General features: G+C 38.7%; 1 protein-coding gene across 1 annotated transcript in view; it reads right to left on the minus strand.

The window, feature by feature from the left end:
• Positions 1-23,059, minus strand: part of agbl4 (AGBL carboxypeptidase 4) — a 257,535-nt gene that overhangs the window by 75,694 nt on the left and 158,782 nt on the right. Inside the window, exon 6 of the mRNA XM_020638952.3 lies at positions 2,057-2,096. Within this exon, the coding sequence (XP_020494608.1) occupies positions 2,057-2,096 (40 nt within the window). The remainder of the gene's footprint in view (positions 1-2,056; positions 2,097-23,059) is intronic.

Raw genomic sequence — 23,059 nt, forward strand, 5'->3', positions numbered from 1 at the left:
TGATGAAATTTCTCTGTTCTTCATCCTTTGTATGGTTTTGTGTAGATTTCTGATACAGCAAGATGTAGAACTAATTATTCATAGCATTTATTTTATGTTTCTGAAAACACCTTTAAACAGAACTAATAATAATGAATAGCCAAACCTCCATTTACATAACTGTCAGATAACAAGATGACTGCATCATTTTATATGTAATTTAATCTTTCCCCCCTTTCTAACATGACCATATAAGGTGTTGCTACAAAGTTTTCTCACACTCTTTCCCTCTTTCTCCCCCTCTGTTTGCCCTCTGTCGAAATGTGATTGGCAGGGTTGAGACTTGCCTCTGCCCAGGGCCTGAGGAACAGCTGCAAAATAAATCCGCTAAATTAACCCGGTTTCCATGAGCCTCACATATGCATTATTCTAATCAAAGCACATTAGATCATCCAGATACTTTAGACATATGGGTCTCTGTATCCTCCTCACCGTCCCCATCTGTTTCTCCTCCCCCAGTTTTCAGATTTCTCCTTGCTTTCCATCTCAGTGGATCCCTCCTTCTCACAGCTGCCTTTCTTCACTAAAAGACGGCAGAGATTTCTAACAACAACTTTGTGACATGTTTGCACAACCAGTCAAACTTGGAGCTCCATATGTGTGTCTAACTTCTACATGTTACAAGTTTGGGGTGCAGATTTGAAACTGTTGACACTTCTTTGCAGAATATATTTTTCTTCTCGTATACAGAATATAAAAACCTACTAAAAACATTTTTTTATAGTTTGAGTGTTTCCAATGTTTTTATGCACAAATGATTCAAGCATTTACATTACAGCTTCTCAGGAGTGGAATGATTTTTTGTTTTGTTTGCATTGATTAGAACATTAGTTTAATGATTAAGTAGTAAGAAAAACTAATCAAAATTTCCCAGACCCCATGAACAATTTCCCAGACCTATGAATTAGTCCCTTCTCATTGGTTACAGAAGGGACGTTTGCAGCCCTTCGATGACAGTCGCCATATTGGAAATGCTGTTTCAACCTAACATCTGGTCAACCTAATAATAACAGGCAAAGATCTTGAGCTGAACGGCGTTTTAAGCCTCCTGACCAACAGCTACAACGAGCCCGCCCGTAAGTTAGGTCAACCACGCACGTTATTATGAATAATAATTTTTCTTCATAAAATCAAAATGAAGAAAGTCACACCCCATACAGTGTGTGCCAATAAGGACATGAGCTGATCAGACCAAAACTGTTTCTTGAACCAGGAACATATTTTTATCTGCTGTCAAAATAGGTGTTTTTGAATAGGTTTGTATGTGACTTTTGGGGCTCAAGTGTACACTCGAGGAACTGCAGCTTTCTTTTTTGCACTTCTGCATTGGCTTCATATTTCAAAACTTCTGCATTGGCTTCATATTTCAAAACTTCTGCATTGGCTTCATATTTCAAAACTTCTGCATTGGCTTCATATTTCAACACTTCAGGTTGCCGCTTGACATACAGACAAATAAACATAGCCGTACACAGGCACACAGGTGTTCAGTCATATGGACAGTATGTGACATATGACATTCACAGATGACTCAAAAGCTGCCAAATAATAACTGAATAAAAAGTCATGAGTCGAAATACAATCCGAATGATAATACAAATAGATATGTAAAACTACATAATGCTTTAGGGCACACGCTTGCCTCAATGACCTGTGTGACTACAACTGAATTCATGAGCTCCAGAATATTCCATTATAAAAGCTCCAAGGCATTAGTTCATCTAATATAATGCACCGTAAGACAGCGTGCATATAGCTGCTCATGTTACTGCTGCTTCAGGGTGCTCCTGACCTCAAGCACCATGTGTGTGTAAAGGAAGAATAGCATCCAGAAAACAGCTTGGAACCCCTTTTGGTGGCTAAAAGTGTGTTAGGGGGAAAAAAATTGAAATAAAAACATGAAAAGTACCAATGCTGAGCAGCCTATTGCAGCATCTCAGAAAGGTTTTGTGCCAATGGTAAAGTGTGGACGAAGAAGAGTAGCCAAAAAAAAGTTAAAAAGATCTCATGCACTTACCAAAGTTGGTGATGGTTAACAGGTCCAGACGCCGTTGTTGCTAAAACAAAGAGATACAACATTTAGACAAATCTTAGGCAAAATCTTCATCAATCAACAATTTTCATAAATGACATGAAATTTATGAATTAATTCTTGCATGCGGTACAACAACAATATAACTTAAACTATATTCGTCTAGTTTTCTCTGTTGTAGTCACTTGTAGTCCTGACATTATTTCTGTTTTTATTATGTCATTTTGAAATGTACTGTTCTGTTCAATCCTGTTTAATACTGCCAATAACAGCTCCTTAAACTCTTGAAAAAATGGCATTACGTTATTTGTCTTTTGCAACCTTTACAAAAGACACATGCAGGGTCAGGATTATTACAAAACCAGACGTTACTTTAAGGTTAAGGTAACTCTTGGTGGAGTTGAACATCCTTTGTGAAGAACTTAAAAGTTTGTTTTACTATAAGTAGTTTCCCCAGCACTCTGTGTGTGTGTGTGTGTGTGTGTGTGTGTGTGTGTGTGTGTGTGTGTGTGTGTGTGTGTGTGTGTGTGTGTGTAAATGTGACCTCATGATGTTCGATGGAGTGTGTTTGAAAGTGTGTGCAATTTTACACTTGATGTCTCCAGCAGCTGAGGGGGAGCTAGAAGAGGTGCTAGCTGGCTTCCCCTCTCTTTAACCTGCTGCCTTCTTACATACACACACACACACACACACACACACACACACACACACACACACACACACACACACACACACACACTTACATATACACACGCACTTGACTGTTGAATAGTGCAGTCATCATCACCTCAACTCTCCTCATCTAGCAGTCCCTCACAGGAAAGAACATCTTCACATGCTAAGACAGGATGAAGGGTCTGTGTTTGTGTGTATGTGTGCGCTGTGTCTGTGTGAAACAGTATCGCTAGGTCACAGTCAAAGCCAGCTTTTAGTACTACACTGCTTTAATATTCAAGCACTATATCAATAACTAGTTGTAGAGAGGAATAAGTAAAGTGACTCTCATTCCTTGAGTCCTTCTTTCCTCACACACAGTGCTGCCTCGAGTGGGACTCTCTGATAGGCTATTCAACACTTAGATTAGTATTTATCACATGCTCTCACTCAAAGGGACTTATACCATATGAGAGGAAACTGGTCCAGAGGTGGCAACACTGGAAAAACTCCAGATGTGACTTTACCCATACTATGGTTATTATAAAGAATGCAACAGTAAGCATCATTTTGCCAGAAAATGCATTCAATGATGAAAAAAATTGCTTGGTGGACGTGAAAGTAAAACGGAGAATACTTTCATAAGTTATGAAAGGCAGAGTGTTTGGTGTGTCAGTGAAAATGTGTTCATCCTGTATGTATGTACACTTATATATTGCATTTCATGTTCAAAAATGATCAGGGACATGGGTTATTCATCAGACATTATATTATAGATCCTAAAAACAGAGCTCAACTCCTAATTCTTTCAGCAGACGTATATCAGGTGTACTTCCAACTACAGCTGTTACAATGTATCTTTCATTGTTACATTTTAAATACAATTTTTTTTTAAGAGAACAGCCCTCTGAGAACCTTTGCATGGTCATATTTATGCGATATACCAAGTGAAAAAAATGTATTTTAAGTTGATTAAATTGGCTCCAATAAAGCTAAACATTGAAGATAATTTATTTCCCTCAAAATCAATCCTGATAACAGTCTCTTAAATCCCATATTGGTCATGCACTTCTTAGTGCCATATGTGCCGAGCTCTAGGCCCATGTACGTTTACCTGCACACTAATAAGATCTGTTAAAATGTTCTTTTTTTATAGGAAAGACAACAAGAAAGCAGATTTTAATGCACTAGTGGTAATTTCAAGACATTTCCATGCCTCAAAAAAATGATTCCACATATAAATTGAATTAAAAAGCATTTAAATGTTTTGCTGACTTAAAAAATAGGCATTAGACCTTAAATTAAAACAAAGCTTAATGTTAATGAGTCCCCTCTACTGCTTTAAAAAGGGAACTTATTGCAATTGTTGTGAGACTCAATGCAGAGAAGGACTTTTTGGAGATATGCGTAAAGTAATGCCGACTGAGGCTTGTGCTGTGACTTGGAGAAGGTCATTTCAACATCAAAACAAGAGAAAAAAATGACGCCAAGGTGATATATACTTAGGATTAACAACTTATTTTTTCCTCAGTGAAACATTTTTCTTAGAGCACTATGGGCTGTAGATTGCCTGGGAAGCTCTGATGCATGCCCTGTGGTGGGGGAGGTAAGCATTCAGGGATGGGTCACCATGTAAGCAGTAGAGGTCACTGTGACAACATGAGACAACAGAGCAAGTGGAGATCATATAGGTCCACCACTAGATATACTCACACACATTTACACACATATACGCTCCACCTCTAACCTCCAACCCTCACATAAACACAACTCCACACACACACTCTGATACCACAGCCTGAGGAGTCTGATGTGGAGCCACAGCAGGAATAAATATCATAAGAGAAATGTTTAAACTGCTATACTTCTCATTTTAGCTGCAGTGGGTGAAGTATGGATTAGAACCCTAAGTGACATCAGAAACAGCTGTAAAACAAACTGTATGTTAGTGTAACACATTTCTTTGGTGAACCATGACTTACAGCAGAAACTATAAGAAAATCCCTTATCAGTTCACATATTTTTCACTGGCTTATTATTCAGTATTATTTATAATTCATTCAATATCATTATTTTGTTAAATTATTTCTGTAAATCAATTTTTGAAGGATTAGGATTTCATGTGTCTTCAACAAACTATTAAATTAAATTAAACAATAAAAGCAAATTCAGTCTCTTTTCATGCAAGAGGTTGATTGAATTATCACTTAAAATGAACAGCACCCTCTACTGGTCTCTCCACGCCTCTGCAAGTCAAACTATAGCAGAGTGACAGAAAAAGCACAGTTTGGAAATAGTCCTTGGATATTACAAAATGAATACACCAAAAACAAAGAAAATGTTCCTATTAATCACATATGTTTACACACACGCGCGCACACGCACGCACACACACGCACACACACACGCGCACACACACACACACACACACACACACACACACACACACACACACACACACACACACACACACACACACACACACACACAGGAGATAAAACGTCTCAGTGTGTTTCTGTCTGCGTGTACTTATCCACAAATAATGAATCAGTCCTGGAGACTTACAACACTCTACGACTGATCTCTCTTTCTGCTGCTTTTGTTAGCCCTCAACATGGATAAAGTGCTTAGTGTTCCTTAGGAGGGCGAGAGACAGACAAGACACATGCACACATAGAGAGAGAGTGCAGGGAATCTGACACACAGAGAATTACATTAGCAAAAGCATTTCGGGGCAGAAAATTGGATTGAATTAATCTTTATCAAATACAGCCAAAAGCTGGAGATCACACCCTGGCTGAAGCCGGCCCAGACTCAAAGTGGCTGTCCACTGTCTCCCCCATTGCCATAATGACAACACACACTGCAAAACTAACTGAAGTGAGTATTTGTTCTTGACTGAATGATTGAAAGATTGACTTCATTCTGGGTGGCTGTTGCATTGTTACTCTAGGACGTAATGATTTGATGTATTTATTTGGTATTGAGGTAAGGTAAGTTACTATGTTATGTAACATAGGTAGACTTGGCTTACAGTGAATGAATCAGCCCTCTTTTACACACAATCAACAACACAAGACAACACAAGACATGATTGACCAAGTAGCAATAATGGTCAATACAAAAAGGGTAATTCTTAGTAAAAACAAGGTCAATAAAAACAATATAAATGATGTGGCATCAGTAAAAACTGAATCAAATGTGCAGAGATCCATAGTTTATAAATAATATGAATAACATAACTATACATCTTTATGGTTTCACAGCATGACAGATAATAATTGGACTGACTAGATGCAGTAGGCCACATTATAAAGTACTCCAAAAAATTATATTCTTATCATATTTGCAAAACTGGTGTGATACACAGATTTTTACCAGAGTTTAATCTAAGCCGAAGCTTTCAGCTAAAGTGTTATAAGGTCAGAAAACAAGGAAAGCTGTCGGGATCCAGAGGTGACAACGCTCCAGCTGTCAAGGTGGTCCACCCAGCCAGCTTGGACTGTTGGGCTCTGTGGCCAGCACAATGGTAAACAATGCTGGTAGACAAAGGGACTGGAGCCCCAAAGTATCTTAAAATAGCTTCAGTGTTTTATGGGAGAATAATTGAGTTTTATTTTGCAGGGGAGTAACCTGACAAGGAAGCCTGCATCAGTGCTTCTATTTTCAGATGTTTAATGAGCACAGGTCCTGAAACAGCTCAATCTTTAACTTCATAAGAGGAGAGATGCAATTATCAAAGACTTCATAGAACTAAAGACAAAATGCTTCGTTTCTTTATAAAGGCTATATATCAGATGCATATGTAATTCGTTTCCATTAGTCTCTCCTGAATATTATTTCTTCTTTTTAATAAATCCCTCCAATATAAGTCTGACAACCTCCATTCCCCTAAAAAAATCATTATGTTCTGATCAGTATAAATACAGTCATTAACAAAACCAATCAGCAGGCCAGATAGCAGAATGCACCAGGTGGGGGGGTGGGGGGGTGGGGGTCAAATCGAATGACAGCAGAGGAAAACCCATTAATGTACTAAACCCTTCCTTTATGGCCAAATTAAATATTCATGCACAATCTACTCAAAACCCATTTGCCAACATTTCCTCCCGAATTTACTTTTCATATTTGCTGATTGTTATCAAATAGAAAAGAGAGATTGAGGAAGTAGAAGACACGGAGAAGGAGGAGCAGGAGAGGAGAGCAACCAAAATCCTAGCCATCATTTAAAATGTATTTAAAGCCAATATAGCTAAATTACACTGGCACAGCCACTATCCAACAACTGTGACATTTAAAAAAAAATGTTTACAGAAAGAGTATAATGAAGCTAAGGGATGGCAGAACTATCACAAAGAACATCTTGCATTAGCAGGGAAATATACAATTTATATATTTTATTTGTATAGGTGATTGTAATATTAGGAGACTTAGCAAATAGTGATGACAAATACACAGAATGCATTACAGATACCATGTTTTGTGTCACTTGGTGAAGGCTGAAATAAGCCATGAACACAACACTGAAATACACCTTCAGGTTGATATTGTAAATTTGTAAACAAGTTAATAACTTGTAAACCAAAAAAATCCCTAATTAGAAGACAGCATATGAGGATGATTAATAACGTGAGCTGTATTTGGACTCATGTGTCAGGGAACCAATACATGTAGTCCAATAATTGATCCCCTTTAAGCTCCATTTTGCGCTGCACTAATTCCTGGGGGAAATATCTGCTTTTTAGCTACCCAATGACTGCATTCACCAGCCGGTTGCACCCGGTGGGTTTTTTTGAAGCGCAAGTGTCTGATGTGGCTGGAAAATGGTGCAGTGAGTGCGATGGGACCCAAACAGTTAAATATGTAAACCATAGAGTGTGTATCAAAAGCTTCATCACTAAATCATTGTATTTATAGATCCGTTTGAAAGTGCGAAGGTATTTGCTTTATCACAATGTCTCTCCTGGTTTGGTAAGTAAGATTCAAGTGCCTGTGATGGATACAAGACAGTAACATATGCAGATTTACGGAAGTGCATTGCATTCACCAATTTTTGTTTGGGACCCCTTATCTCATAATAGCGAGATCACGAGTCATCTCCCATTACTTTGACAACAATGCAAGCGCAAAGATGGATAAACAAGTTACAGACTACTATAGTAAACTGACAAAAAACAATCACATGAACATATCCCAGTGATAAACACGAGTCAGAATGTTTTCATAAGCCCATGACTTTCATTTGGCCTGATTTTAGAGGATGCTACAGCACCACCTTCAACTCTATTGCCAGCGCCTATAAGTGCATTAAAAATGCGGAAAAAATCAAGTAATTATGAGACCGTGATCTCGTAATTATGAGATCCTTATCTTGTAATAACAATAAAAGAACTCTTAATTATGAGATCCTGATCTTGTAATAATGAGAAAAGATCTCTTAATTATGAGATCCAAATCATGAATTACAAGACAAGGGGTCCAAAATATGATTTTCTTTGGCTGAATGAAATGCACTTTCTTAGCCATTTACTGCATTCACAACAGAGCACAAACAGTGGCTTACCTGCTAAGTCATTAGTGACCAAACCCTGCAATGTCTGATGGGCATTTCAAAATAAAAGCATATGTTAAAGATGACCATTGCCACTTGGCACTTTATTTGTACGAGCGAAAGTTTTAAGATAAAGCTCACATTAAAAACATCATGGCTTAATTGTTTGCTTCGTGTTGCTTTTAACAGGTATGTCTAGTTTATGATCTTTCGCGTAAATTCAGTGTTGCCATGACAGCTTGCTTAGTGCATTAATTATTGCACTGTGCTGTGATCCTGGTATTACAGTATTGCTCTCTTGATGAGGTCACATACAGGGGGAAAAAAAAAGCATCCTGATCCAGTTCCACTACTGTCCCCTGTGTGACATAAACACACTGACACACACAAACACACACATGCGAAAAACGTCTCCCTATCATATACCCAGGGTCAGGGGCAGGGGTCGGTGGTTGATGGGGATGTGAGTGAGAGAATGGCTTTCGACAACCTGACTCATCCTCCAAAGTCCTCTGGCCCTCTCATCTCATCGTTGCTGTCTACCTCATCTGGCCTCTCATCTGAGTCACTGCTTACCCTTATGTGCATCTTTTCACAGCTGACACACACACACACACACACACACACACACACACACACACACACACACACACACACACACACACACACACACACACACACACACACACACACACACACACACACACTGTCTGGACTGATCTGTAACACTCCAGTGTATGTACCTAAATGTAGTCATTGTCTCTTGGTGACAAAGAGGGAAGGTGAGGTAAGAATGAGCTAACGCGAAGAGCTTCTGAGGTTACTTAGGGTGTGGCTGTCTCTGACTGAGATTAAGCAGGACTGTATTCAGGGGAATACAGGTTGAAAGGCTTCCGAGAAGTGCAAAATGTCAAGTTATAATCACGCATTTCCAAATGAAATGGAAAAGTTAAAAAAATAAGCACAAAAAGAGATCGGATCTAGAGACTGAAGTTTTAGCTGGATATGCCAGAAGCAAGCAGTCAAATAATAAGGAAAATTCTTAGTGGTTAATTTCTTTTCAAAGATACTAACCAGTATAATTGGTGATCAGATCTCCACTAGCATGACAGTGTCTGTTAGTGTGTGTTGTGGTACTGAGAGGAAGGGAGAGGGGATGGGATGGAGAGCAGCACTTTGTTGCGTGACCAGGAGCCCTCGGTTAAAAATACAACAAACCAAATGAAAGATTTATTCCTTCTGAGAGCGGCAAGCAGCTTCCTCTTGAGCTGAGGGAAAGGACAGCCATGGTCACCTGCACAGAGTAGAGAGTCCTCTCTGCTTGTGCCATTACTTTTCTCCCTCTTACACCGTGCACTGCAGTAATCTGATAGTGTGCATAACATGTACATATAATATATGGAGCTGATGCACGACACATGAATATGCAAGCATGCAATCACGCACCCACATATAGAATACATATGGTCATAGACACGCATCGAGTCAATACATGTCACGCCTCCATTTTTGAGCTGTTGAAATCATTTATTTTCCATCATAAACAGCCTGTAATGAACACTGCTTGTTGAAGAACACCAGGGGTGTAGGATCAATTACAATGGCAGTCTACTTTTCTTAAACTTTAACTCTTAGCATGAAGCAGGTTCACCAGTGTGTTTTTTCAATACGGGTCTGCAGTGTTTTGTTTTTTTTCAAAAAAGCTTTAAAAAGCTACATGCAGTCCGGCTGTTGAATTTGTTAGACTGCATGTTGCTTTTTTAAGCTTTTTTAAATGGAACACATTTTGAGAAAAACGTTTCAGTTTTTTGTTCAGCTGCTAAACACACTTATTTTTTCTACATCGCTTCATATTACAGGGAGACTCGTCTTCTCTGACTCTGGCTTAGCTCATAGAAAATTGAACATTGAGCAGAAGTAGGTGGAAGTGAGTCAGAGTGGTTGTGTGGAGTTGTGTTTAAATTGTTTTGATAGTCTTGCGCTTCATTTTACCAGTTGTTTAGATGGTTCAATATGGTGTTTGTGCCAGCTGCCCATATTCGAGCTTGAAAGGACATCGATTCCACTGTTTCCCTTACAGGAAAAGTAACAGATCTATATCCATGCCTGGGTGTGGTTTTTGCAGGTGAAGAGACAGGACTTTGTTTCGTCACTGATCACAAGGTTGGAAATAAGCTCCCACCAATGTCCTTTAGTTGGTAACTGTAAGCTTAAGCAACTGTCTTAAGTTATCCTTAAGTTGTGTTTTCTGATGTGATGAGGAGCACTGTCTAGACAGTTTTAGGTACAGGTGTTTCAGCTGAAGTGTGAAGTAACTACTAAGTCTGTTGGTGAGCCATAGTGAGCAAGGTAGGTGTGACCTTGTACATTTTACTGACTTGACTCATAATCAGTTGCGTAGGTGCCTGAAAAATCCCCTGCTACTTCTTCGCTTTCTTTTCAACTTCAGTGGACCGGCTGTCTAATGCAAACAATAAGGTAAGACAGCAGCAGAGTATTGTGGAAGAGTCTAGCAGCCTTGTTGGCATGATTCCCAGAGTCATTAGGGTCTTTGCAAGTCAGCAAACATCTGCAAGATGTCAGCCATCAACTACGAATTCAGACCGAAAACAACATCTTAAACAGGTTATGGTGGTCATCGTGGTTGATAACTCAATAGATCCATATGAGACAGCCCTAACTTATTATCTTATTTCTTTACATTCACAGCTCAGAAGTCTATCACATTGCTTCTGTCTTTTTAAGTTAATTTTCAGAAAGCCAAAATATTCCTGGGTCAGCCCAAAAGTGGGTATATTTTATATATCACCTGATATAAATCATATTACATCTAGTTATAATAAGCTTAAAGCCCTGTTACTGGGTCCATCAAGTCTGAGAACAAACAAGCCATGGCTTAAGGCATTTGAATATTTGGTTCTCAGACGATCTGAGCTGCTCAAAAATCAAAGCAGTCATTTGTGCCACTGACAGTTATTTTGAGATGACCTTGTTCATTTGACATACCGGTACTCCAATAAAGTATCTCCATAGTATCTGGTGCCCTTTGCCTCTCAGCCAATTTCCAGAAACTGTAGAATCCAGTTTCCAGTGATGAATAAGTCCAACTTCTTGGTCCAGGAAGGACTCTGCATTTGTCTGCCAGTCAATTCACATTGCAAAAGATGTCTATGAATGTCTTTGAGGAAAACTTTCAGGGCTGAGCCTGGCTTGCTTCTGTGGACCAATGCAGCAACGGATAGTTTCCCATAAGCGCCTCTTCCTTAATTGAACATTCTAGACATGGCTGACATTATTGTAAGAAAAACAGTGGAAGTGCAGCCTAGAAATGTTACCAGTCTTAATGTAAGTAACAATAATGTATGAGCAGCCAAATATGTTAGCAACTATACGAAAATTGATCACCAAGCATTAATTGATGGGAAAGTTTGTGGATTTGGTTAAGTATTACGATTAAGTTAGCCAACAGTTTGTATACTTTGTAGTTGTAATATAACCATCTTCTTTGCAAACGGTCCTATCTCTGGTTCATCATATCTGTAAAGCACTTGTGTACATAATATTAAATGTAGTACAATGTGTCTGTTCCTATGCATGACTGTGCAGGTGTGTACATGCAGTCACACGAGGGTAACCCAAGAGCCCCTGCTGTGTAAAGGGTTTTCTCTTTGACCTGGCAAAAATATCAATGACAGCGTCTTGACACAGGGGACCAATCAACAATTTGAGGACAATGATAGCATACTTGAAACCTCGACAAACAATTTCACTCATACACACGCACTGACACACATACCTAAGGACTCTATCCTATTAACATTTCCCCATTGGGCTGTGATTGAACCCTGCCTGATGTAGTGACCTGGTATTTACCTACACAAGCTGAATCAATGCCCTTACAGTAGAATGATGTTTACTGGGACAACCGTACTGAGGGAGAACATTACTCATTTAAAGCATATCATACTTGACACATTTTCGTTCTTAGTTGGGTTACTTTTAACATTCCTGAAAAAGGAAGGTGGAAGCTAGAGCTATGACATAACCACTTCATGATACTTTTGACCACTGTAAGGAAAACAAATTCTGCCCAGCCCTGAAGGTGAATTCAATAATTGATTATACTCTGGAGGGTCTAATGTAAGGTTATATCAGGAATTATTTCTGTTTAATTATGTCATTGCATGAATGTGGAACACATGCGTAAGTGAATACAATTCTATGACTGGTCTTGGATTGAAAACACCAGCCACAGTGTCCTTCTTCAGCAAGTTTAAGAGAGCAGCCATTCCATTATATTACAGATCATGGTCTCTTCTGTTGTGTAATAAAACGTTTTATCTTTAGGAAACAGTCCAAACCAGTAGTATAGAGGAAAAGCCATCTTAGTTTTTTTCCCCTCATATATCTATTCTTTCTGTTTTTTGGTCTTCAATCAACTGTGACAGATGGAAAATGAAATTTAGATTCTTCCATATGGGACCAGGAGCTCTTTCCTAAGATGTCGGCTAACTCGTAAAGTTTTGTGACTGAAACTTGTGCTATTGCACAACAGTGAACTTGAATATTGACTTGCCAATCCCCCTGCCTTCACACCAACACTATTGGAGTATCAATAGACAAGACGTAAGGTTGAAAAGTTCACCCATCTTTCCTCTGGGCCTAATTGGAGCTGAAGGTCAGAAGACGTGTATGTTCCTATTGGTTTATTGCCTTTATGGATCCAACAAGAGTGGTGGATGTGTTTGTGTGCAAGCTGTGTAACAATTCTTTTCTCTGTGTCTTGCCGCCTTTTCCCATTTCAAAACCTGCTATTTTTATTTTTTATGATATCCCCAAAACAAAATTCAAATGTCTGTTATCTTCAAGTAACCAGACAGTGAGAGACATATTAGAAAAGGAATGAAACAAAATGTTGTGTGACTAAAGCATTTTCTCCAGCCCAACTTTCCCATTTAGCTGAGTTCAATCATGTTTCGGGATGGAGCGCTGAATAGTTCTTTAAAGCTGAGGCAAGATGGACTGCTGTGTAACTGGTAATTAACGAGACAATAATTAGCTGCAAGTAGGAAGAGAAAGGAAAGGGAGGAAGAGTTTGTGGGAGATGTACTGAAACATAAATGCAGAAAACAAGAACACAAATAAACATACAGCTGAACTTCAAGATGTGTAACTTGTGTCCCTTTTTCCAAAACAGCCTAAACACCCTCTCTAGATGTTGATGTATGGACCAGATGCACACACTGTTGCTATAAGATAAACAGGGAGTAGAATAAGCATGGACACATAGTGAGGCATGAAATGACAAAAAGAAAAGGAGTCGCACAATATTAAAATTTCAAAAGGAAATCCTGTAATATGAAACTACACTCACAAGCAGCACAGAGACACTGAGAGAAACTCTCTCTCTGTCAGTAAAGGGTCATCTTGCTGCTACTGCGTGTGACTTGGAACCTAAAAATCAATTTAACACGGAGCTAAACACACTACATTGACCATCACAGGTACCTGGCTTATGGCCAATTCAATAACTTGTGTCAGTGTGTGTGTATGTTTGTGAACTGGGCTGGTCAAGAGGTTGAATGGTGCTGTTGTGAAGCATGGCTGTTCTAAAAGCCAGCCATGTAAAAATTGTACATAAAAAGTATACAAAGTGAACAAATATGTGGCGTTGAATTTCTTATGAATTTCGGGAGTCTCGAGGCCTGTTGGAGTCAGTTAAAGAATCAAGCTATCAGTTTCATGAAGACAAGAAAAGCAGGTAGGCACAAATGATAAAGACAGGTGGAAACAAGAACAAAGCGAAGATACACTCGCTGAAAGCAGCACACTCAAAGGTTGAGAATAACACTTGTAGTTAAGTAGGTTTAATAAGATATTAAATCACATTGTTTTAGATTTTACCTTTGTGAATCCTGTAATGTATCATCTAATAAGTATGACAATTTAACAACTATTTATTTTGTGCTGTAAAGTATGGTGTGCCCCAGGAGACTGTTTTGGGAAAAACCTTTATTTCTTTATACATAGAACCTTGTGCATACTATTCATAGACACGGTATCATTTTTATCCATATGCTGATGATACGCTGATATACCTGATGTTAAAGTCCCATACAGTACCCTCGATGCTTAGTTCACAAAAACACTGCCCACTGATTTCAAGAACTTAAGGAAAGGATGTTAAGGAATTTTCTTTAGTTAAATTTCAGCATCTGCATTACTGATCATAATCAGTAATTATGTCAGTCTCATATCCCTTTCCTTAACACAATTACACAGCACAGATATTTCACCAATCTGGCTGTTGGTTATCAACTGACATAGCCCAAGGGGGCATACATGCTTCCTTGGACATAACTATGGGCATGGACCTGAACTGCTTGCAATTATTCTTGCAGCTTTCTCTGCTACTGAAGTACAGGGATTAGTGTCCCAGGAAATTATTATTTTAGTACTCAGGTAGTCTATTAATAATTGAGTGATTGGATATAAAATATTGGGTGATCAGCCTTTTTTCCCCATTAATGGTCTTGCTTTTTTCAAGAGCAATAGTGATAGGCTATACAAAAGAGGAAATAAGACGGGCCTTATTTCCAACTAACAACTAACTTAGTTTCCCTTCCAGAAAAACAACATATTTTCCTGCTATTTTACATACTATTGATTCTTATCTAAACTTTGCTGTATTTTTGGCTTCCTGCTGTAAAAATGCAAATTCACTTGTTGAAGAAAACAAACCCTTGGTATTAACAGAGAGCAGAGCACAGACGTTGCTCAGGACAGAAACAAATATAGACGTTCATGCTCTGCAGAAATAAAACGACTGCACATAAATTAGCCAACGTAAATTCCAATTATAAAGTATTTGGTACCTTTCGACAGAGCCCTGTATAGTCCAGATTTAAACAAAGCCTCAAGGCAAATCATTTGCTTCGAGGCATTTTAGAAATCGAGGTACTCGATTGATTCAGGGAATCGTTTCAGCCCTACACTGGATATCATACTTAATGAAGCCAGCATGACAACTGCTGAGTTTTCAGCCACCAGCAAAGAGAAGATCTACATGCACTCTCATGGCCATTATTTTAAACTCAAACTCCTTCGCTGCATATTGAGTCTTTCAATGAAAGCTGAATTATTGATGGCATTGTGTAGTACTGACAGAACTGCTAGATTCCAAACTTAAGCAGTGTTAGGGCACAAAAACACAGATATGCATTCATAAAATTTTGATCTTTGTGCGCATGGTTTATTAATACATCCCAATCTCTGGACAGACACTTGTCAAAGAAGATGGGGGAAAGGAGAAGTACAAATTCACAGATTGTGTAACATTCATGCAGTTCAAACATTAGCTGAGCTGCTATATTTATATTTGACCATTAGGCACGGCTGTGGCTATTTATAGCTCCCCTATCATTTATTCATCCCATGCACCTGTTAACAATCATTGTCCAAAGATAGCTCAATCATCTTTATTGAACTTTAGAGAAATCATCAGTGATTTAATACTAGTTATCTGCTGTTGTAACTGAGCTACATATGGCTAGTTGCAATTAAAATCAACTCAACACGTGGTATCATGTGTGTGTGTGTGTGTGTGTGTGTGTGTGTGTGTGTGTGTGTGTGTGTGTGTTCATGTTCATGGGTGTCAGTGTATGTACGTTACTTAGTGTTTATTTTTGTTGATGTGTTTGTGTATGACTGCCAAAAGACCCCTGTGGAGATGTATAATGCGTGTACACAAACACAGAGAGACCATTATGCAGCCGCCATGGGGCCACTTGGCATGAAGCCGTTCTTGCGCCGCCCTGTAATGTGATTTGTCCTGACTATTGATACCCCGAAACGCCCTACTCTTCCCCTCAACCCTCTCGTTAGCCTTCACCCACCCCTCTTCACCCCAACTTCCAATTTCCACACTAACCTATTTAGCATCTCGTCAATAATGCTCAGCATTTCATTTTGCTGCTTTAATTAACAAATTCAATTTGCTCGAAACCGCTGTGAAAACAAATTAAAAGCACGGCAAATTAAAAGCCCTCAGTTCCAGCGGATATAGCTAAGGTGATTACAGATGCGTCAAACGACTGTTTTCTTGTTTGTTTTATCTCAAGAGAGAGAAAGAGACTCCTCAGAGGAGGGGAGACCTTGGCTGAGCTTCCAGAGAAGTATTAGATCTAGAGCTGAAATGGAGGGAAAACTAGACAAAAGAGGTTTCCCCCTACCCATTAATGATGAGACTTCGACCACAAAACACACCATTAACACTGGAACAGGACATATTTGGAACTAGAACAGAAATGCAGTGTATTGTTATCAGGCTCATGTTTGAAGAGGCTTGAACATTTTGATGCATTTTCCATCTTTATTGACATTTAAGACAGTGTTGAAGCTCTTATCTCTATATTTTCAATTATGAGGCATGTTAGAGCCCAAAATGTAACAACTACCCGAAATGTAACAATGACCCGAAATGTAATAAAAAAAATGTAATAAAACCCAAAATGTAATAACTGGTCGATAATGTAACAAGATGTTGAGCCCAAAACGTAGTAACTTTTTGCCCAAAATGTAACAAGTTGTTACACTTTGGGTCAGTTAATACATTATGGGGCAGGCAAAATATGTTTCTCCTAATAGTGTAATCATTTTATTACATCATAGAGTGAGTCAATCATTTATGGATTAAAGGGCTTATTACTTTAATGTAGAGTGTAGTATCATACACATATGTCCCAGTTCCCCATATATATACAGATATATATACCTGTATACTTGAACTGGACCATTAGTATATACAGTCTATGGTATTTATGCATGATTGATGTTGCCTAAGTCATTTATAGTCGTCTGTTCTCGAAAAGTGAAGAAAGTGAGAAGATAAAAATTTGAATGTATGAACTTGAATTTGATCGTAATGTGTTTAATGCTTATACATGATTTTGTACTGATGATTGGAGAAATCGATTTTGATGCTTTGGCCACACTTCAATGCCAATAAAGACGTTTGAATTTGAAGAAAATACATTACACATTGGTCTTTCTTTGGTAACGAATACCGATCACAGATCAAATTCATTAAAAAGTGACCCCAGTTGTAGCCCTCTCAGTGACATTGAAGCTGATCTTGTGTCTGACCCCGAGGAAGAAAACGAAAAGAATTATACACATTTGTGTATGAACACTTTATGAACACGGTAATTACGGTAAAAACTATTGACGATTGCTTTATTGCATACTGAACTCTACATTTAATGATTAATCCATAAATGATTGACTCGCTATATGATGTAATAAAATTATTACACTATTAGGAGAACAATATTTTGCCTGCCCCATAATGTAATAACTGACCCAAAAAGTTATTACGTTTTGGACTCAACATTTTGTTACATTATTGACCAGTTATTACATTTTGGGTTTTATTAAAAGAAAATATATTACATTTCGGGCTCAGCAATTTTGTTACATTATTGACCAGTTATTACATTTCGGGTAGTTGTTACATTTTGGGCTGTAACAAGGCATTTTGCAGAGTCTGTTCAATCTGAGAACTGAGATGTAGTTTTTCTTAGATATTTAGTTATTATATTCAATTAAGTTCTGTAATTCATTTAAACAAGAGCAAACAGCATTATCAGAGGTCCTTCCTCTACTATAGGTACAAAGAAAACCGCAGCCCGTCAAAAATGATGTCAACAAGGGGCCAACACAACAACAAAATACACACAATAATATTTAAATCAATCGGCTGTTCCTTTAAAGCAGCACACTCACAGAGTGACTTACACAATTTGATTGAAGGTGAGTTTTTTTTTTTTTTTTAAGTGGAGTTGTATGAGGTTCCTCATCAATAGTCATTGTTAGCTACAGCAGAGGGCAGTCAGCACAGTGTCTGTTTAGAGAAGCTGGCCTGAGTACCCAGATGGAAGCTATAGGGAATGTATTACTGTGCCGGCAGCAAAATGCATTACGCCTCCTCAAAAGGCCTCCAAAATTAGATCTATTCAAATGTATGCTATCTTCTTCATTTTTGAACTAGTGCACTTCACTGTCAGATGACCATTCCTTTGGCACTACACTTTCCAAGCAATTTTCAATGGTTTAAGGAAGACACAACAAACACTTTTGTTAACCATATGAATACATTCAGTGCATTTAGTCACAACTGTGACTAAATGCACTAAGTGACTGCTGTGAGCAGCATGCATAGGAATACAGACGTTGTGCAGTTGATAAAAAATAGTGCAGAATAAAAAGGACGTCTAATAAAGCCATGAAAATATTTAGAAGCGCGTACACCTTTCTACTATGAACTCCCCTTTGCAGACCACTTGCTAAATGTCTCTGGTGGTAGGCTGCTTTGGCTAGCTTTATTCAAACAGGGTCCCAATTCATCTAGAATAAAGCTGTACGATTAAAGCACCACAAATTAAATACAAATATTTAAAATAGTTAACAACCTAAACAGGCTTTTAGGGCCTATATTGAGGATTTATACACATTTTAACCACTCTGCTTCTAAGATGTCACAGTGGTAAGACAATGACAACAAAATATGAAAACACACCTAACAGTTCTAAAATGTTTCCAGCCTTCCTTTTTGCGATTCTGTAAGTAAATCATGTTTGACTGCTCACAGTTTTTTATATTTCGTAAATTATCCCCATTTGCTACAGGTTTGACTTCATGTGTGTGTACGTGCATTCTCCACTGTCCATACATAAATGTAGGAAGGAAAATATAAATCCTTGCCACCCCCTCCTCACTAACGGTCTAGTATCAAACTTCACTCCTTAACCAGCTCATTGACCCCTCAGAGCTCTGCTGAGCTGTTCAGCACTAAGATCCCTCAGTCTCCCTCCGGGCATGTTGGCCCGATGCAACACTAATGAGAAGAATTCACTCATTTGGCTCAGGATCTTCACGGGTGAAGGACAGAGGAGCCAGGTTGAAAATAAGAAAGAGATGTAATGAAGAGAGAAATAATAAAAACATGTAAATGTAAAAAAGAAATGAAGGCAGGATAAGGGAGGAATGTTTGTTTGGAAACAAAGTATGAGAGGCAGGGAGAAGAGGGGAGAGGGGGAGGAATGGGAGAGGAGCAGCGAGCTGGGTGAGGCGCTGAGCAGTGGTTGAATTAAGGAGGTGATTATAGCACTAATTACAGGCTGAGCTGCTTCATTGATAAGGTCCCAGCCTACACCTGACAACGCTTAGAGCCCTATTTGGAAATACTCAACTGCACAAACACACATAAATAATGTTGGATTTGGGAATGAGGAGAATATATTATGACATCCATAAAAGTTACACCCCCTTCTTGTTCTTATTTAATCAACACACAACCCCGGATACGATCTGTGAATACAGTCACATATTTCACACAAGAAACAGGCAAAAATAAATGAAATAACATCCCTAGTGTCTCTTATTTCCTGCTTTAGTCATGAATGGTGAGTAAATTCTTATTACACTTACTGTTGGATTAACACAAGACAGTGTTTTTATTTGCAAGAGGGATGTATTTGCATCCTGATTATGAGGTGTTAATGAAATCTGGAGATAATCTATACAGGAGATGCAAGCCAAAGTTTTTTTTCACATCTTGCATCATGTAAAACGGAACGATTCTCTGCAAAGAAATGTTCCACTGCCCATCATAATCAAGAATTTTGATTATTTTAGTGCTGATGTAAATTTCTTTGATTTGTAATTTCACTAACCAGAGCACAGCCTTTTAATGAGCTTCGACTCCTGTCCCTAGGACAAATGAATACAATAACTGTACAGCATCTTTACAAACTCTCTATTTTTATCAATTCTATCTCGCAACACCCCGATTCCAGAGAGTGATTTTCAGTTGTATTCATGGTACCTATTACCAAATCTCCTCATCCAAGGGAGTGCACTCAGGAACAGGAATCAACCTGAAAGGGATTGAATTGCTGGGTACCAATGTATTTTATGCCGCCAGTAAATATATCTATCTTGTTCATAACAATTTGCAGCTCTGTGTTTTGTAATCATAAAAAAGGATAGGTTTGGGGGGAGATATGAGAGCTGTTCTTTTGAGAGTGCTGATTACAGCAGGCACCATCTGCGTGAAGCACACAGCTGCCTGCCTCATCAGAATGCCTAATATTCCAATGGAGGGGCTCTAAGTACCTGGCAAACCCAAATAGATAGATAACAAAGAGCCTATTAAATAACGGACAAAGTGGCCTGTGAAGGTAGGGGAGGGGGAAGTGGGACTATGTGGTTGGAATTAGTCTTTTAGCTTCACACACACTCTGAGATGAGATAGCCGCAAGTTCTAATTAAATTTCTCATTCCAATCTAAGGTGGTAATTTTGATCTGAGGAAAAAGTGAAAAGTTTGATGTCTTGCAGACAGCTTGCTCCTGTTTCTCTCTCCTTCTCTCTCCTTCTCTCTCCTCTCAGCATTTCTCTTTCTTCAGTCTTGATCAAAATCAATGTTATCTGCCCAACCTGGTAACTATTCCTTGCCCTTACTCACCCTCAAAGTCATATTGGAGCTAATTTACAGAAGAACCCTCTGGAACAGAGTGATATAGATTTAAAACAGTTTAGTGTGAAAGAATGCTGTAAACTGACACATGCATGTGCACACATATTGATATATAGTCCCTTTAATGTTGTGTGCCTTCCAAGGCAGATAAGGATGTTCCTCCAAAGGCCTGTCCTTTTCTCCTCTGGCTATCTAAGAGAGATTATGACTGCAGACCTACTGGTGTTCAAAGCAAGCATGGTCTAATACATAGTAAGCTGGAAATGTGACAAAATCCTGTGCTAAAGAACATGCAGTATACTTATTCTCAGGCAGCATAAATCAAAGGTCTGCAGCACAATTACAAAATGTGATCGTATCTTATTATCATTTTAGACCTAAAATGTAACTATTACTTCTAACCAACAATCTAAATACAGATTGTCAAAGTACTTTGACAGGAAATGCATCAGGATGATACAGTCATAAAATAAAAAATAAAAAAATAAAAAGTTTATGCTTGACAATAGACGATGTAGCATTTGGGTGCGTAGTTCTATGATTGCTGAATGTGTGTTAAACCTGCGCTGCAAAGATAAGTCACTGTGTCAGTTTTTTATTTAGCTGATGTCTGTTTACAGAATGACCGCTGAATTGTTTCAGACTGTTTTTTGTTTTTACAGTTTTTAAAGCTCTAACAACTTTCTATTCAAAGACAATCGATGGAAACTACATTACAACTAATTTACTGTTTGAGCAAAAACAAAAAAGCCTCATTAGCGTATCAGTTTTTCTCATTTCCAATGAGTATTTCGTTTTTTCAAATCATGATAAATTAAACATCTATGGGTTTTGGACCATTGCTTGGACAAAGCTTTACATTTGAAGATGTTGCCTTGGACTTAAAGTAAGAAAGTTGTTCTATTAAAGCAAGCTTAACCTGACCACGCCTAGCCCATACATTTTTCAGTCCATAGAGGTCAGTGCAGCAATGACTTATATAAGATTTAGTGTAAACTCTCTAATGCTGCTAAAGAAAGCAGGGACACCTGAACTCTCAGGGTTTACACTTGAAAACTTCCTTTTTGTGCCCTATAAGTTTTTAATTTGATACCATATGCACAGCAAATCAGTGATTTGATACAAAACTGATATGAGATGTGTTATAATTGCAAATTTAAAGACGGTCGTTGCTGACAGTCGCACCTAAGGACAGACAGAGGAACAGGAAGGACATAAATAAACGCAGCTTCCAAATTGCCGCTTGCTTTGTCAGTCATGTTTACTGTAGTCGGTTCAATTTTTCTTCCCATATAATAGTCACTCAGCTAGCTCTCTCTCTCTCACTCCTCTCCCTCTCTCTCTCTTGATTTTCCCCTTTACTCTGTCCTTTTTTCCAGCTCATTACTCCTCAACAATTATATTCTGGTGGAAAGCCTCTCACTCGCAGCCTGCTGCTGGCTGAAATGAAAACAGTCAGTGTGGAGGCAAGACGATAGATCACAGTGTCAACGCCAAAGTTATCATCACCTTGCTAGATTTATATTTCTTGTGCACTTCTCAAACACACATCTACCCAGAGACACACACACACACACACACACACACACACGCACGCACGCACGCACGCACGCACGCACGCACGCACGCACGCACGCACGCACGCACGCACGCACGCACGCACACACACACACACACACACACACACACAGAAGACTCACAGAAAGTTTTCTCAGATGAGTAGGCAGCCTGTGGTGGTGGTTAGGGGGCTCACAGAATGGCCATCATCCTGATAGTGCTCCTTCATTGAGGCTGTAAAATTAAACAGCCAATTTCACCTGGTAATTGGATAGTGAAATATTCTTGGTCAAACTCCCTGTTGTGAGACAGTGGCATAATGCAGTGAACAGAGTGACTACACAGGGCAGATCATCACATCTAATAGTCACAATGGTGTAAAACTGCCAACATTCGTTTACACCATTTTAAGTGTGATTCCACTTGTAGATTGACATTCAAACTACACTCTTCTCTAAGCTTTTAAGACTGAAAACAGTAGGGCAGTACGTCAGCTAAAACACTTATATAGTATATGGTTTGGACTGGGGAAAGTGTTGGTATTCACAGTAGCGTGTTAAGTGATACATGTCTCAGGGTTAGACATAAAGAATTCTTTCAGTTAGTGTCTCCTGAGCTGCAAAAGCAGGAGCTTTAATTGCCATAAATATGCTCTAATTAACAGGCTGGAGTTTGTGTGATGTTTCCCA

The sequence above is a fragment of the Labrus bergylta genome, chromosome 6, assembly GCF_963930695.1.
Source record: "Labrus bergylta chromosome 6, fLabBer1.1, whole genome shotgun sequence".
In the NCBI taxonomy this organism is placed as follows: domain Eukaryota; kingdom Metazoa; phylum Chordata; class Actinopteri; order Labriformes; family Labridae; genus Labrus; species Labrus bergylta.